Raw genomic sequence first — 15944 nt, 5'->3', positions numbered from 1 at the left:
TCCGGAGTGGAACTTCCATGGCTTCCAACTAGGGTTTCCTCTAAGTTGAGTTAGTGTAAGCTAACTCACAGTTTTTTAGCCTCTGGCTCACACATTTTTGTCTTAGCTCAGGAAAAATGGCCCCAGAGCAAACTAATTTATGCAGTAGCTCACAAAGTAGAATTTTTGCTCACAAGACTCCACAGGTTAGAGAGAGTATTGGTTCCTACTAGTGTATCCCAAACATTGAGTGACTGGCTTTCTACCTAATGAGCTCTTATTCCTCTCATTGAGCTCTCTTTAAAGGCTCCTCCTCAGGGCTAAGGTCTACTCCATATTTTCCCGGTCTGTTTCTGGCCTCTTGGGCCCTCCTCCTGCCCCAGGCAGTCCCCAGAAGTTGCTTTTCTTCCCCCAGTTTCCTGCCATCCCCCAACTGTCCCAGCTGGTTTTACTCCAGTTTACTACACCTTCCTTTCCCTGCTTATTCTTCAGCAGCCAAGGATGGTCACCAGAGGCTCGTCCTACCAGGGCAGGGCTGCCAGCAACAGAGACTGCAGGAGGCTGGCAGACTTGCCAGGCTCCTCAAAGGGAGGTAAGGGTAGGTGTGGGAGGACCTCAACCCTCATTCAGGGTGACCAAGGCCATTTCTGTCCCAAATCCAGACCTGAACTTGGATTGAAGCAGGTCTAAATAATCTGGCTCCTCCAGGACTGCCAGAAACTTGCATGGTGACCATCTTGATCAAAAATTGGCTACACATACTCAGCCTAACCTACCTCACAAGGTTGTTGTGTGGATAAAATGGAGGAGAGAAGAATGATATAAGCTGCTTTGGTTCCCCATTGGTAGAAAGGTGAGGTATAAATGAAGTCAATAAGTAATATCAAACTCTTCCTTGAGGGAGCTCTGAACAGAGTCCATAGAATTATCTCATTTTCTTCTCAGAAAAGTAGATTAGGATGAAAGAACATTCCAAATAAGAATTTAAACCTAACCTTCTGAGACCAAGTCAAACACTTTATCCATACCATTTTATTAATCTGTGCATTCTTGTACAAATTATTTTTCCCCATTTCATGGAGGCAATCATTTTGAGTTGATAAAGGTTATCACTTCAGATTTACTATCCCTGATGATAATGTAGCAGCAGCAAAAATGCTTGTAGAATAGGGAACAGAAGGTTAATTCCAATATAGAAAGTCTTCAGATGGAAATAGCGATTTATATTATTCTGTTGTTAGGACAAATGTCTTTTCACTAGTCTTTAAACTCACTTGCAGTAGTTGGGACATTATTCTATAAATGTCTAATGTTGTCTGAAAGCAACTCAAGAAAACACAATGGGGATTTTGTTCTTTTTTTTTAATTGCAGTTGGATTTGTTTTGAGAATTTCTCTAACAGGCATTTTCAGGAACCTGTTCTTTTGTTTGCTTCTATATGACCAACTACAATAAGCTAAACAAAAAATCTGATTAGCTTTTATGTAGTTTTCTTTTCTTCTTTGGGTAACCCAGAGAAATCTGTAAAGAGAAATTGAGGAGATCAATGAACAGGCACGCTCCCAGGCTTGGGTGGTAGGGAGGCAGAGCTACAGAACTTCTACCTCCAAACTTCTCTCCCTGCCCCCCCCCCCCCGCACCCAGCATTTACATTCCAACATAGTGGTTATGACCAGATTCTGGCCAGTGTTGAGGCATATACCTTCAAAGGCTGCTGCATCTCTGTGATGACACAGCCAGAAATACTGGTTTAATTGATATAGAAGGGAAAGAACAAGGCAAAAGTTTCTCCAAATAACTGGAAAGGTCAAAAAATTACTATCATCCCATTCTCTCAAAGTGTTGGTGCTGAACTATTAATGACATCTTGATTTCCTGCATGGCTGATTTGTACTACATGCCGCCATTTAAAGCAGACTTATCCTTAACACAGTTAGGTATCCTTTCTAGAAAGGGAGAGGGAAGATATGAGCTCTCCAGTTGCTCTCCTTTCTTGGGTGATTCCATCGCAGCTTCAGTCCTCAAACCAGTGATATCTCTGCTTCTTGTGTTTCAATTTACAGGTGTTCTGTTTGCTTCAGCATCCTCCACCCCCCCCCCCCCAAAGCCAGTAAGCTTAGAATTCAATAAGTCCTTCAAGGCTAAGGGATAGCTCCTTAGCCCTCTCAGAACACTAAGCCACAAGAGATTGCTTTAGAACAAAGTTGGAGTCCAGTAGCACCTTTAAAACCAACAAAGTTTTATTCAGAATATAAGTTTTCATGCACATGCACACTTCATCAGACAATGAAATGGGGTACAGTGAGCAAAGCTACATATAGCTGGTGGGCAGTAAGTTGCCACCCGTTTCCATGCTGATGCCTTTGTGCCCTCAGTTTCCCCCCATGTTTCCTGTTTGACCCACAATAAATCTGGCTGTTATGACCAAAAAAACTTGAACTGAAGTCCACTCTCAAATAATACACCACAGAATAAGTGACAAAAAGTTCCAAACCCCTGCACAATGCAGGAAATTCACAGCTACTTTCCCCCACACCCCTAAAGATCCCTGCTCAAAGCCCAGAGTATTGGGGGGGGGGACCCTCCAGGATCCCTAGCCAAACTGGCCTGGGAAAGTTACTTCCTGACCCCGAAGTGGCAATCAGCATTCCCCTAGGTGTGTAAGAAAGGGCCATGAAAACTAAGAAGACGACATTGTATTTATATTCCGCCCTCCACTCAAGAGTCTCAGAGTGGCTCACAATCTCCTTTATCTCCCTCCCCCACAACAGACACCCTGTGAGGTGGGTGGGGTTGAGAGGACTCTTACAGCAGCTGCCCTTTCAAGGACAACCTCTGCCAGAGTTATGGCTGACCCAAGGCCATGCCAGCAGGTGCAAGTGGAGGAGTGGGGAATCAAACCCCGTTCTCCCAGATAAGAGTCCGCACACTTAACCACTACACCAAACTGGCTCTCTGATGCACTGGCAAACTGGCTCTAAGCACTGATGCAACCTTTCCTGCCCTCCTTCTCATGATCTACCTAAGTTCAAAGAATCAGCATTGCTGTCAGATGGCCATTTAGCCTCTGTTTAAAAACCTCCAAGGAAGGAAAGCCCACCACCTCCTTAGAAAGACTGTTCCACTAAGGTTTCACTCTGTCAGGAAATTCTTCCTAATGTTTAGCCAGAAATGCTTTTGATTTAGTTTCAACCCTGGTCCAACTTTCTGGGCAATGAGAGCCCTTGAAGTACTTGAAGATGGTTATCATAACACCTCTTAGTTGTCTCCTCTACAGGCCAAACACACCCAGCTCCTTCAGCCTTTTCTCATAGGACTTGTTCTCCTCTGGAAACCTTCCAGCTTGTCTATATCCTTCTTAAATTTTGGTGCCCAAAACTGAACCCCATACTCTAGATGAAATCTAAACGGACATAATAGCGATACCATCACTTTGTGTGACCTGGATACTATACTTAGAGCCCAAATCCATATTTGCCTTTTTAGCTACTGCATCGCACTGCTAACTCATGTTCAGTCTACAGTCCCCTAAGACTCCTAGATCCTTTTCGCACATATTGCTGCGATGGCAAGTCTCACTCATCCTATAATTATGCATTTAGTTTTCCCCACCTAAATGCAGAACTTTACATTTATCCTGGTTAAAATTCATTTTATTTGCTTTAGCCCCAGTTTCCAGCCTGTCAAGGTCATCCTGTATCCTGTCTCTGTCTTCTGCTGTATTTGTGACCCCTCCCAATTTATTATCATCTGCAAATTTAATAAGCCTCTATTCTTTCATCCAAATAATTTATAAAGATGTTGAACAAAACAAGTCCCAAGAGAGATCCCTGAGATAGTCCACTTATCACTCCTCTTCAAGAGGATGAGGAACCATTCACAAGCACTGTTTGGATGAGATCTGTCAACCAATTACAGATCCACCTACCAATAACTTGTCAACAAGGATAGTATGTGGAACCTTTTCAAAAGCCTTACTGAAATCAAGACAAACTATCTCTACAGCATTCCCCTGATCCAACAAAGTAGTAACTTTCATGAAGAAAAGAGATAAGGTTAGTCTGACATGACTTGTCCTTGAGAAATCCATGCTAGCTCCTAGTGATCATCAGGGCTATTTTTGTAGGAAAAGCCCAGCATGAACTCATTTGCATATTAGGACATGACATTGTTTTGCACAGCGGTTTTTCTAGAAAAAGCCCAGTAGGAACTCATTTGCATATTAAGCCACACCCCTTGACACAAAGTCAGCCGGAACTGCGTTTCTAGGTGTTACTGCTCAAAAAAAGTCCTGGTGATCACAGCCATCCTTTCTAAATGCTCAAGGACTGACTTTGATGATTTGTTCTAGAACTTTTCCAGGTAAAGACATCAAGCTGGTGGGATGATAGTTACCCGGGTCCTTCTTTTTCCCTTTCTTGAAGATGGAGACAACATTTGCCCACCTCCAGTCTTCTGGCAGTTCACCTGTTCTCCAAGAATTCTCAAAAATATTAGACAGAGGCTCAAAAACTATGTCTGCAAGTTTTTTAGTACTCTTGGATGCAGTTCATCTGACACTGAGTACTTTGTTTCATTTAAAGAAACTAGTTGTTTATGTACTACCCTTAGGCTGATCCTAGGCTGCAACTCCCTTCCCTCATCATGTGTTCTCTTTTTGCCAAGTTGAGCACCATTTCCTTTGTAAGAGAAGACTGAAGGCAAAGTAGGAACTGAGCAGTTCCTGTTGATGATGTTCTTCATCACCTGTTAAAATTTTACTTTCCTCCACCTGCAGTGGGCCTTCCATTTCTTTGTTTTTATTCTTGTTCCAAACATAATCAAAGAATCCTTTCTGTTGTTTGTAGGATCTCTCACTAGCCCAAGCTCATACTAAGGTTTAGCTTTTTTAATGGTCTATTTACAAGCACTGACTGTTTGTCTATATTCATTCTTGGTTATATGGCCTGCCTTCCATTTCCTACATGTGTCTTTTTAAATTCTCACGTCTTCAGAAAGCTGTTTATGGAGCCACCCTGGCTTCTTAAGGTTCTTCTCATTTTTCCTTCTCATTGGAATAGTTTTGTGATTGAGCCTTCAATATCTTGCTTTTAAGAAATCCCCACACCTCTTGAAGTCCCTTCTCCTTAAGTATTTCTACCCAGCATAGACTTGCCAATCCCCAGGTCCCAGTGGGTATCCCCCGTTTTTGCAGGCTCCTTCCCACCCCCAGTCAGCTGACCAGTGGGGGGAAGCCCCGCCCCCACAGCCTGGCACCTGCCTTTCCACTTTAAAGCTAGAGAAACCTTGGAAAGGCTTCCTTTCTGGATGATGTGTCTGTGCCTTTAAATCTAGGATTCAGCCAGGGGGTGGATGGGGGTGGGGTGAGCCAGCAGAACATGATGGTTGCTCCATGTTAGCTGTGAAGCTGTAGCAGTCTAGAGACCCTCTGTTTGTTTCACAATCCTTTTACAAGACATTTGCATAGTAAAGGAGGAACTAGAACCTTTGCTTTTCCTGTGTTAGTCTGATAGAACTTGGAACTTCAGCAACTCATATGTAAATTGCCCCAGTAAGACCACACAAGTATGGGATCGCAGACTGCTTATTTTAGCTGCTCTCTCTTTTTCTCTCTCTGTGTTAGGGTGGCCAGACCGTCCCGGGCGCCCGGGAATGTCCCGGTTCTGGCCCCCTATTCCCACCTCCCGGGCTGGCTATACTGGGACCATTTAGAGGTCCCGGTTTAGCCAGCCCCGGAGGCGGTGGGCCGCGGGCGCCGGCAGGAAAGGCGGTGAGTGAGGAAGGGAGCGTCCCTGCGCGTGCGCAGGGCCCCTGCACACGCGCAGGGACGCTCCCTCCCTCACTCGCCGCCTTCCCCGACCGCGCGGGGCCCGGCGGCGGTGGCGGCGGAGGCCTCTCCGTGACCAGCGGAGGCCGCGGAGAGGCCGCGGAGCAGCCGGCGCTGGTCCCGGAAGGCCTTCCAGAGACTCTGGAGGGCCTTCCGGGACCAGCGCCCACCAGCGAAGGCCTCTCCGCGACCTCCGCTGGTCGCTGGAGGCCCTCCAGAGACTCTGGAGGGTCTCCAGCGACCAGCGGAGGCCGCGGAGCAGCCGGCGCTGGTCCCGGAAGGCCTTCCAGAGACTCTGGAGGGCCTTCCGGGACCAGTGCCGACCAGCGAAGGCCTCTCCGCGGCCTCCGCTGGTCGCTGGAGGCCCTCCAGAGAATCTGGAGGGTCTCCAGCGACCAGCGGAGGCCGCGGAGAGGCCGCGGAGCAGCCGGCGCTGGTCCCGGAAGGCCTTCCAGAGACTCTGGAGGGCCTTCCGGGACCAGCGCCGACCAGCGAAGGCCTCTCCGTGGCCTCCGCTGGTCGCTGGAGGCCCTCCAGAGACTCTGGAGGGTCTCCAGCGACCAGCGGAGGCCGCGGAGAGGCCGCGGAGCAGCCGGCGCTGATCCCGGAAGGCCTTCCAGAGACTCTGGAGGGCCTTCCGGGACCAGCGCCGACCAGCGAAGGCCTCTCCGCGGCCTCCGCTGGTCGCTGGAGGCCCTCCAGAGACTCTGGAGGGTCTCCAGAGACCAGCGGAGGCCGCGGAGAGGCCGCGCAGCAGCCGGCGCTGGTCCCGGAAGGCCTTCCAGAGACTCTGGAGGGCCTTCCGGGACCAGCGCCGACCAGCGAAGGCCTCTCTGCGGCCTCCGCTGGTCGCTGGAGGCCCTCCAAAGACTCTGGAGGGCCTCCAGCGACCAGCGGAGGCCGCGGAGAGGCCGTGCAGCAGCCGGTGCTGGTCCCGGAAGGCCTTCCAGAGACTCTGGAGGGCCTCCAGCGACCAGCGCCGACCCGCGGAGGCCACGGAGAGGCCGGCGCAGCGGCCCGCTGAAGCAGCCTGTCGGTCACTTCTGGGTTCCTGTCCTGCATCTCGACCTGTGTTATTAGTGACAGGCTGCTTCGGCGGGCCGCTGCGCCGGCCCCCTGGGTCCCACAATGATGGGACCGATGCCACAGGGACGGGCTCGAAACACTCTATAACCCCTCAAAAGAACAGCAGTCTAGCTCGCTTCCCCCGAGCCCTGCCGCCATAAGCCTCAAGGGGGCTCATTTTGCGGCATCTCCCGGCGGGAGGGTGGCACCCGCACGGGACACATATCAAACGAAAGAGGGGGCGCAGGGCTATCAGAAACAGCCTGCGGAGGGAGTCGGGAGACCACCCCACTGGGGGATCCACACCCTGAAAGTGATGAAGGTGGCGCAGATAGAGCCAACAGAGCAAACAGGACAAAATAAATAGGCTGCATTATGCAGCACAGTTGAGAAAGTGCCTTATCCCATATACTGATGAAGTATATACAGGATTTGAGAACAAAATTGTTTCCGGCGGTGATATTTGGGGGATTTTTGGGGACGTCACAGGAAGTGCTGTGAAGTCACTTCCTGTTTCTGGCAGTGGCATTTGGGGGAAATGATGTCATTTGGGGGAAGTGATGTCACAGGAAGTGATGTCACTTCCCGTTTCCGGCAGGTGACGTGGGGGGAAATGATGTCACAGGAAGTGGTGTCACTTCCTGTTTCCGGCGGTGGCATGACATCACCGGAAGTGACGTCACTTCCTGTTTCCGGCGGTGGACGCGCTTCGCGCGCACACCCCTGCCTCCCCCCTTCCCTCCCAAGGTGTCCCTGTCTGGCCTTCAGACATTATGGTCACCCTACTCTGTGTACAGAGACATAGGCTTCTTTGGTATGAGGAAATGAAGGCTATATTCAGGGGAACTGCACTGCTGTATTTTTATGTATTTATTTTGGGAATGGGAAAGTCTCCTGGCTCCACCCCCAAAGTCTGAAGATATTTTCTGCGTTAGACTTGACAACCCTAACCCAGTATAACTAGGTTTCTAAAAATTAGCTTTTGTAAAGCCCATACTATGTACCAGTTTCCTTTTCACCAAGCCTGTAAACTCCAAAATTACATAGTCACCTCACCAACCAGTTCTTCCCTGTTGGTGAGAAACAAGTCCAAGATAGTAGATCCCCTTGTTTCCCTCTCTACTTTCTGGAAAAGGAAGTTGTCAGCAAGACAAAGTCTGGGATTTATTTGAGCTTTCCTTTTTAGCAGAGTTGGACTTCCAACAAATATCTGGATGTCTGAAATCTCCCATGACCACCATGACTCATCTCTGCAAGAACTTTGTAATCTGTTCTAGGAGTGTCTCATCCAAGTCCTCTGCCTGGCTTGTTGGTCTATAACCGACCCCCCACCATAATATCAATATTATTTTTTACTCATTTTTTTCCAGAGACTCTCAGCTGACTTCCAAGATCAGATTCATGTATTTCTTCACAAGTACATACCTCCTTCACATATAATGTGACTCCTCTGCTCTTCCTAATTTGTCTATTCCTTTTAAAAAAGTTCTACTCCTCAATCCTAGTATTCAAAGTGTCATGCCACCAAGTTTCAGTAAAGCGTATTGGGTCATAGTCCCCTTCCTATATTAGGACTTCTAGTTCCTCCTGCTTGTTTCCAATACTCTGTGTAGAGACATTCCAATACTCTGTGTAGAGACTTTGGAATCCATAGTTCATGTGCCCTGATGTTTTATTTTCTGTACTTACCTGCAAGTTTTCTAGCATATGTGCCACTCCCTGCAAATGTTTAATGCTCTTATCTCCAGATAATATCATACTAGGCTTTGCATTTTTGTCTTGCTTCCCCATGGGATTTAGTTTAAAACCCTCCTTATTAGATTTAAAGTCCTCTTACCAAACATGTTTTTCCTACCATCTCCTGATATAAGAGTTTCATCTCAAAAATGTAAGGCAAGGTCCAAAAACCCAGCCCTTTCCTGATGACACCATCTATGTAGCCAGTCATTTATTTGTAGTATTCTTTTTTTCCCTTCGTAAGCCATGGCCTTAGACAGGAAGAAAAGATGAAAACACAGCCTGTACTCCCAGGTCTTTCACCTTTTTTACTCAGAGCCACATAATCTCTTTTAATGTATTCTGGGCTGTGCCAGGCAGTAATAAATGCCAGGCAGTATCATTTGTTCCCACATGAATGAGCAAGAAAGAATAATAATGTGGGCTTGATGAGTCTTCCTATCCTTTCTGTCACATCCTGGGTGTATTCACCTGGAAGACAGCATATTTCTCAAGATGACAAGTACAGCTGACACACTTTAGCCTCTACCCCTCTCAGATTTCCCAATTATCAACACATGCCTTCTCCTATATTGGGGAACAGAAGCTCAAGTCCTCTCATCCACGGGGGCCCAAGAAATTTATTTCAAGCTTTATGGAGACTGGGAAAGTCACTCTTGTTTCAGTGGTCCAGAATCAATATCTGTTGGGAGATCCTGGAACCAATTACTTAGCAACATATGCTCAGAATGTCTCCTGTTTTCCCTGCTTCTGTGGGTTACATTCTTCCATGAGCCAGCCTCCTGTGTTGGGTGCTCCTCCATTTGCTCTGATGTCTTTCCCTCATCCTCCTGTTGCCCTCTCAAGAGTACTTCCTGTTTTCTGTCCATGAACTCTTCACCTTCCCTTATAAAATGAAGTGTGGAGAAGCATGCCTTAAGTCCCTGTACCTTCTCCTCCAGTAGGACTACCAACTTACACTTGCTGCAGGTGTAATTGCTATTACTCTCAGGTAAGAATACAAACATGCCACAGACTTTACATGTCATTGCCTCAGATCCCTCACCAGCTATGCTGCTTCCATCCATAGGAGAAATGGTTAAGTTCTTCTTGCACTTCCCTGACAACTCCTCTGCCAGCTGCCTCACAAGACTACTTGTGGAAGACTTGCAGAAGCAAAAAAAAATTAACACATATAGGATGTAAAGCTACTTAGCTTCTTACAGGACCCCCAGGCCTGAACCCCAAGCTAAGAGCCACAGAGCAAGAGTCCTTGCGCATTGTGTTTACTCATGTGTTATTCCTTTGAAATTAATAGACAACTTTCATTTTGTTAAAGAATTCCAGTTTTTACAGTGCACTAGTCTATGAAGCATATATTATTAGACCTTTGTTCTTGGCCCTTGATATCTAGACCCATTTATTCAGTTTTTAAAATAAAAATAAATAAATAAATAAAAACCAAACTAAAAGGAGGAAATGGCCCATTTTAATTTTGAAGCTTGGCACAGTGTTGGGAAAGAGATACAGTCCACCGGACTGAAGTAAATGCATTAGAGATATGAAGCTGGGAATTACAACTACTAAAAACCCCCGTGAGAGGAACTTATTGCTTTGAATCTGAATAACAGATTTTGTAAATGGATTGGCTGGGGGCAGGGGGGAGGGCAGTATTTGAAGCATGCCTGTGTGTTACATATTTCACAGCTCCATTCACAGAACAGGAAAACTGTGCATCTTTTAAATTACTGGGAGACATCTGCAGCATAGATCTGTAGCTGAGCAGAGTGATAAAAGTGCCATTAATTAGAGTTATCCATTTTAGAAACATCTTGGTTTTCTGGAAATTTTTCCTCTTAAATTTAGAAGAAAACATATCTGTGTAGAAAACCAGCCTAGAAAGCTAGTATGATGGGGCAGATATGGAACAGTCACTTTTGGAAATGTGCCTCTTGTAAACTGGTCTTTTTCCTCATGATGTTTGTCCTGTATTTTTTCTTCTTATTGTGTGATAAAAACAGATGGGTGCTTCTCCAGGAAAGAGTTGGACTCCGTGAGAAACCATTTCGGATCTCCTTGGAATATATTGCTGGTGGGAACCAAAGTGTGGCTGCCATTGATTCGTTTGCTATGAAGAACTGCAGCACAGGTAAAGTTTTGTTTCACTCTAATATGTACTATTGTTCAGGGGGTATGGAGTGAGGGCAGCAATTTATTCTTCATTTTAAGGCAGTAGAAATATTTTGACACCTTTCCCCATTTAATTTTTGTGTCCTAATCCCAAACCACCAATCTAGGTTTTCTTTTCCAACGGTTTCTAATGTTATAGCCAGAAGGCCAATCTATTGAGAAGAAAGGAATTCTGGACAAGTGGGTCAAAGAAGCAAGCATTTATTTCATGGTTTGCAAATCACGGAGAGATCAGGGCAAGTAAACCCACCCAAATCTCTGAAGTCTGTGTCGCAACACAGCTCAACTTAAGCCACTCCTGACACGCCTAGGCTGGCTCTGCTGACCAATTAGCCAGCAGCCTCACAATCTCACTGCCCTATCCCAATCAATCTATCACGAGCACACCCTGTTTCCCCCCTCCCCATTTCCTTAAGATACGTGTGGTGCTTTTACGACCAAATTTAAGTTTCGTTTCTCCAAGTAGCTTTCATTTCTCCACTTCAGCCTAGACTAAGTTTCACCCATACCCTTTTATGGCTAAACAAGGCTTCCTGTGCCTAAACTATTGACCTTGCAGTTTAGCTGCATTTCCTGTGATGTACAGCCAGCTATTCTATAACAAAATGAGACCCAATTTCCTCTGCCTTAAGACTAACAGGGCTGTCAGCACAAAGAGGAAATGGTGCTGCTTTGGGAAATTCTTAAATCCAGAAAATTTTAGCAAGCTTGCCTGTTCTTTTGTTCTGGTTGCTAGAATAGATTCAAGGGAGAAAATGTTGTTTTAAACATTTGTTTCTGAAAAGACAGAAGGAATCATGATATTGTTTCTTTGGACTATTACTACTTGTGTTGCCAAGTTTCCAGCATAACTAATATGACTGTTAGCTAATATGTTGTGAGGGATGCTGTACAGATTAATAAGAAAGCCTTTGATTTCAGATCAGGAGGAGCTAGAATCACCAAAATAGAGTTGCCTAAGGAATTTTTAGAAAAGCTAACAATTGAAAATAGCATTAGTATTGGTTAGAGTGGCAGTCTAGGATATAGGAGACCCAAGTTTGAATTCCCACTCTGCTACAGAAGCTTCCTGGATGACCTTGGATCAGTGACACAATCCCACCTCACAAAGTTGTGGTGATAAAATGGAGTGGAGGAGAACAATGTAAGCCATTGTAAGTCCTTGTTGGAGAGAACGGTAGTGTATAAATAGGTATGGGCAGGAACCAGCTCACAAACTAAAGTACTTAACAATTTTCAGCTTGTTCATGGCTTTTGAAGTCAAGGTTGTGGTGGCTCTATTTAGCACTGCTTCTAGTTGTTCATGAAAGCAGACAGACTGGAACCAATCAAGTTAACTGTTTATAAAACTCCAAGGCAACAGGGGGCTGGAATTCTCAAGCCTTGAAATGCCAATAGGTTTAACAGCTTAGCAGGCACTGCCAATTACCAATCACAGAGTTCCCATTCTGCTCAAAGGGCTCAGAATAGTATGTATTCTCAGCTCCTCTCCAACCCTCTCCTGTGTTGGCTGGTTGAAGTGAGGCATGGAGGTTGTTAAAAGCAGATATTAATTGTTTTATGCTTGTGATCTGTTCTCTGCTGCTGATGTTTGGGTAAGTGGACTCAGGGCTTGAGCCACCAAGTTTCTCTGCTCATGCTGAGCTCTGAAGCTTAACCATTGGCAGTGAGGACCTAGATTTCATACCCCCTATACCCCTCCAGCTTTCTGCTGCTGGGGGTTGGGTTCAGGTGGACTCAGGGCTCTGTGCAAGTTTCTCTGCTCATGCCAAGCATAGGGGCTTAGCAGGTGGGTGCCTTTGGCAAGGGCCCACATTTATATACTCTGCCAGGACTTGGGTGTGGTCTCAGGGCTCTGAGCCACTCAGTGTCTCTGCTCCAGTGGAACACAGGGGATTAGTCAGTGGGTGCCGCAAATGAGGACCTGTATCTATACCCACCCCTCCTGATTGTGAAGACCATGAGGGTGAATGTGGGTGGAAGGATGTACTCATAGTGGGAGGAAGAAGCCCTCTGCTCCTGTGTATCAAAGGCCTGTGCCCCCAGGCATGAAACCCAGCTTGCCACCCCCTGAGTCCTGCCCCAGCAGGGCATCACCAGGGGCCTTGGAGCCTCCTTTCCTTGCTTTATCCGTGGGGCCAAGAGGCAAAAGAATGTTTAGCACTGCCCAGAAACCAGCAGTTACTAAGAGGATTTTGCAGAGGACAGCAGTGGTTCAGAGTGGGTGGGTGGGTGGGTGGGAGGAAGCATCCTCCCCTTCCACATTCCAACTCCCTGCTGCTCTGCTGCCATAGGTACACCTGCATCTGGCCCCAGCTGTGCCTAGTCCTACCTGCTCCACTTGTGGGGCCCTGTTTCCAGACCACCCTGTGGAAATATTTTCACACCCTCCCCAGTAACCCCAGTCTGGGGGAGTACCAAGTGTGACATGCCCATGTCTGGAGGGTCAGAACCCCACCACCACCACCACTTTCTATCTTCTGCTGTTCTCTACAGGCACATGCAAAGGGTGCGCCCCGCTTCATTGCTGCTGGAGGAAGCAGTGGTGGGCAGTGGGAGGAGGAAGAGGTCTACTCCAACTCAGCAGGGCCAAGTAGAGGAGAGGCAGGAAGCCCCTCCAAGAAAGGCCCCCCAGTCTCAGGGTGTCATTGTTGGGACCCCAAGGCAGGTCAGCCTCCAAGAGGTCATGCCTCCAGGGACACTGACAGCGCTACCCAAAAGGGCAAGTGGGAGGACTCAGGAAGTACTCACTTCCTTCCTTGGTGTGATGATTGCAGGATGGCCAACCGTTCTCCCTTATGTGGGACATAGCCTTTTGTTGGATGCTGTAGCACCTGGCTCCCTCATACTCAATCTCCTCATGGAGGACCATGAGCTGGTGAATCTTGCCTGCCATGCAGAGCTCCAAAGTGTCCATATGCAAGGGCAAGCTCTCCAGAGTGCAAGGCCAAACTGTCCACTTTACTACAGGCCTCTAGTGCAGCCAGCAGTATGACTGTCTCTCCCTCACTGCCCACTGATGACAACCGGAGGACCTCATTGTCTGGACTGTCAGTCCCAGACCCCAAAAGGGAATAATCCTGCCATCTGGCTACAGAGTGGTTCTGCTCCATGTTCAGGGGATGGATACAAACTACATGGCAACAGACTTGGGTGCCATTATACAGAGTAGCCTGAGATGCTGCCTGGACCAAATAGTTGGCTGTTCCAGTGTTGTCTCTTCCCATGTTCCCCCCTTCTTCCTCCTTTCTGGATGATCCAATATGCAGCCTGCAGGTTGCATTCTTGGAGCTTGGGTGAAAGGATGGCCACCTCTGCTGGGTGCCCACACCCAATTCAAACAACATCTACATCATAGCACAATACCTAACTCATGAAACAATGTCTACCTTAGCAAACATCTACATCAACTAACATCTGCCTGTACAAGCAAACCTCTGTTTGACCACCCCTTTCCATTGTACAATCACAAGAGGCGATATCTTATCTGACCAATGTCTTCTGCTAATGTTGATGTAGAAGTTTGCTGAGGTGGACATTGTTTCATGAGTTAGGAATTGTGCTATGACATAGATGTGGGCACCCAGCAGAGGTGGCCATCCTTTCACCCAAGCTCCAAGATTGGTGAATAACCAGAAATTTCACCTAAGGGTGGGCTGTGACCAGAAGATCTATTTATCTGGGCCTTCGGGTACCTGTGAATGCTCTGGAAATGCTTCCCTTTTTTGTGGTGCCTGGCTGGTGCAGGCTAAATTTGGGAAGCCCCCATCAAAACTCTAGGGGTTTCTGGTCTGCCTTTCTGTCTGCCCTTCATAACCTGTCTTTTTTTAATAGAGGGGTGGCTCTGCCAGTTGTAAGTGTGTTTCTGTTTATTCTCAAAATAGAAGAATTCACCCTGATGGATGGGTGCACTCCAGACCCAGCTGCAGAGCAGAATAATATACTCCAATTGGTGGGTATGCTCTGCTGCTCTGCACCTGTGTGTTTGAGCCTTAACTGGTGAGTGCCTCAGATGAGGACCCAAATTTATTATACCCTCCCAGCTGTTGTGTGGGTACCTCGGTGTGGGGGTCCTGTTGAAAGTCTGGGAATGTCTGCCTTTCTGACTGTCCTCCAAATACTGGGGGGAAAGCCCAAGGCTCATGGCTGAAAATAGCTGAAAAATTTATTATATTCAATAAAGTGCAAAATAATACAAAATTGTGTATGCAGTTCTTACAAAAATATATGATGTTCTTACATAAGCTGTACAATGTTTAGCTCCACAATATATTTAATGCTGGCTCAAAGAAATGAAAAACCCACACATTTGGGGTCACAAATAGTACAATTCAAACCAATTTATGAATGAAAAATCCCCAAAAGTCCTCAGTAGAGCTTAAATTGATGATGTAGAAAGTTTCTCTCCTTTCTATTGACTTCATGGATATCTAATAATAATCTCTGATGTCCCCACAACATCGTGTTTGCCTTTTTAGCTACCGCATCACACTTTTGACTCATGTTCAGTGCATGTTCTACTAAGACCTCTAGATCCTTTTTGCACTTACAACTGCCAAGACAACTCTCCTCCATCCTATAATTATGCATTTGATTATTTCTAATTAAATACAGAACTTTACATTTATCACTGTTAAAATTAATTTTATTTGTTTTAGCCCTATTTTCCAGCCTGTCAAGATCATCCTGTATCCTGAGACTGTCTTCTACCATATTTGCTACTCCTCCCAATTTAGTATCATATGCAGATTTAATAAGCATTTCCTCTATTCTGTCATCCAAATCATTTATAAAGAGGTTGAACAAAACAGATCCCATTCTTTCGAGTTTGGGTCTCAGCTGTCCTCAAGGCTTTGATCCAGTGCATCTGCATATATCATTGTGTGATTTTCAGTTTGGGTCCAATGTGGATTTGGGACTGTCAGAGTAGCTGTGTCTCCCAGCTGCTCCAGTCATGGTACACATTTCCAGGCCACTGTTTGGAAACATTTCCATACCCTGTCTGTCTGTCCTTCAGAATCTGCCTTTGCAGATTGAGGGTGGGGCTGCCAGTTCAACATGCGTGTTCCCATTCCTTTGCATAGTAGAAGACTACATCCAGGGTGATGATGTAGTGTGCTCTATACCTGGGTGTTTGAAGGGGGGGCGATGTGAGAGTTATGGGAAT

At 46.5% G+C, this 15944-nt stretch overlaps 1 protein-coding gene across 1 annotated transcript in view; it reads left to right on the top strand.

Moving 5' to 3' along the window:
• ALK (ALK receptor tyrosine kinase) overlaps positions 1-15944 on the top strand; it is a 908221-nt gene that overhangs the window by 547293 nt on the left and 344984 nt on the right. Inside the window, exon 5 of the mRNA XM_060245392.1 lies at positions 10609-10736. Coding sequence (XP_060101375.1) covers positions 10609-10736 — 128 coding nt within the window. The remainder of the gene's footprint in view (positions 1-10608; positions 10737-15944) is intronic.

This window comes from Heteronotia binoei, chromosome 1, assembly GCF_032191835.1.
Source record: "Heteronotia binoei isolate CCM8104 ecotype False Entrance Well chromosome 1, APGP_CSIRO_Hbin_v1, whole genome shotgun sequence".
Taxonomy (NCBI): Eukaryota; Metazoa; Chordata; class Lepidosauria; order Squamata; family Gekkonidae; genus Heteronotia; species Heteronotia binoei.
Note: the sequence above shows the minus strand (reverse complement) of the source record. Positions and strands in the feature narration are given on the sequence as shown.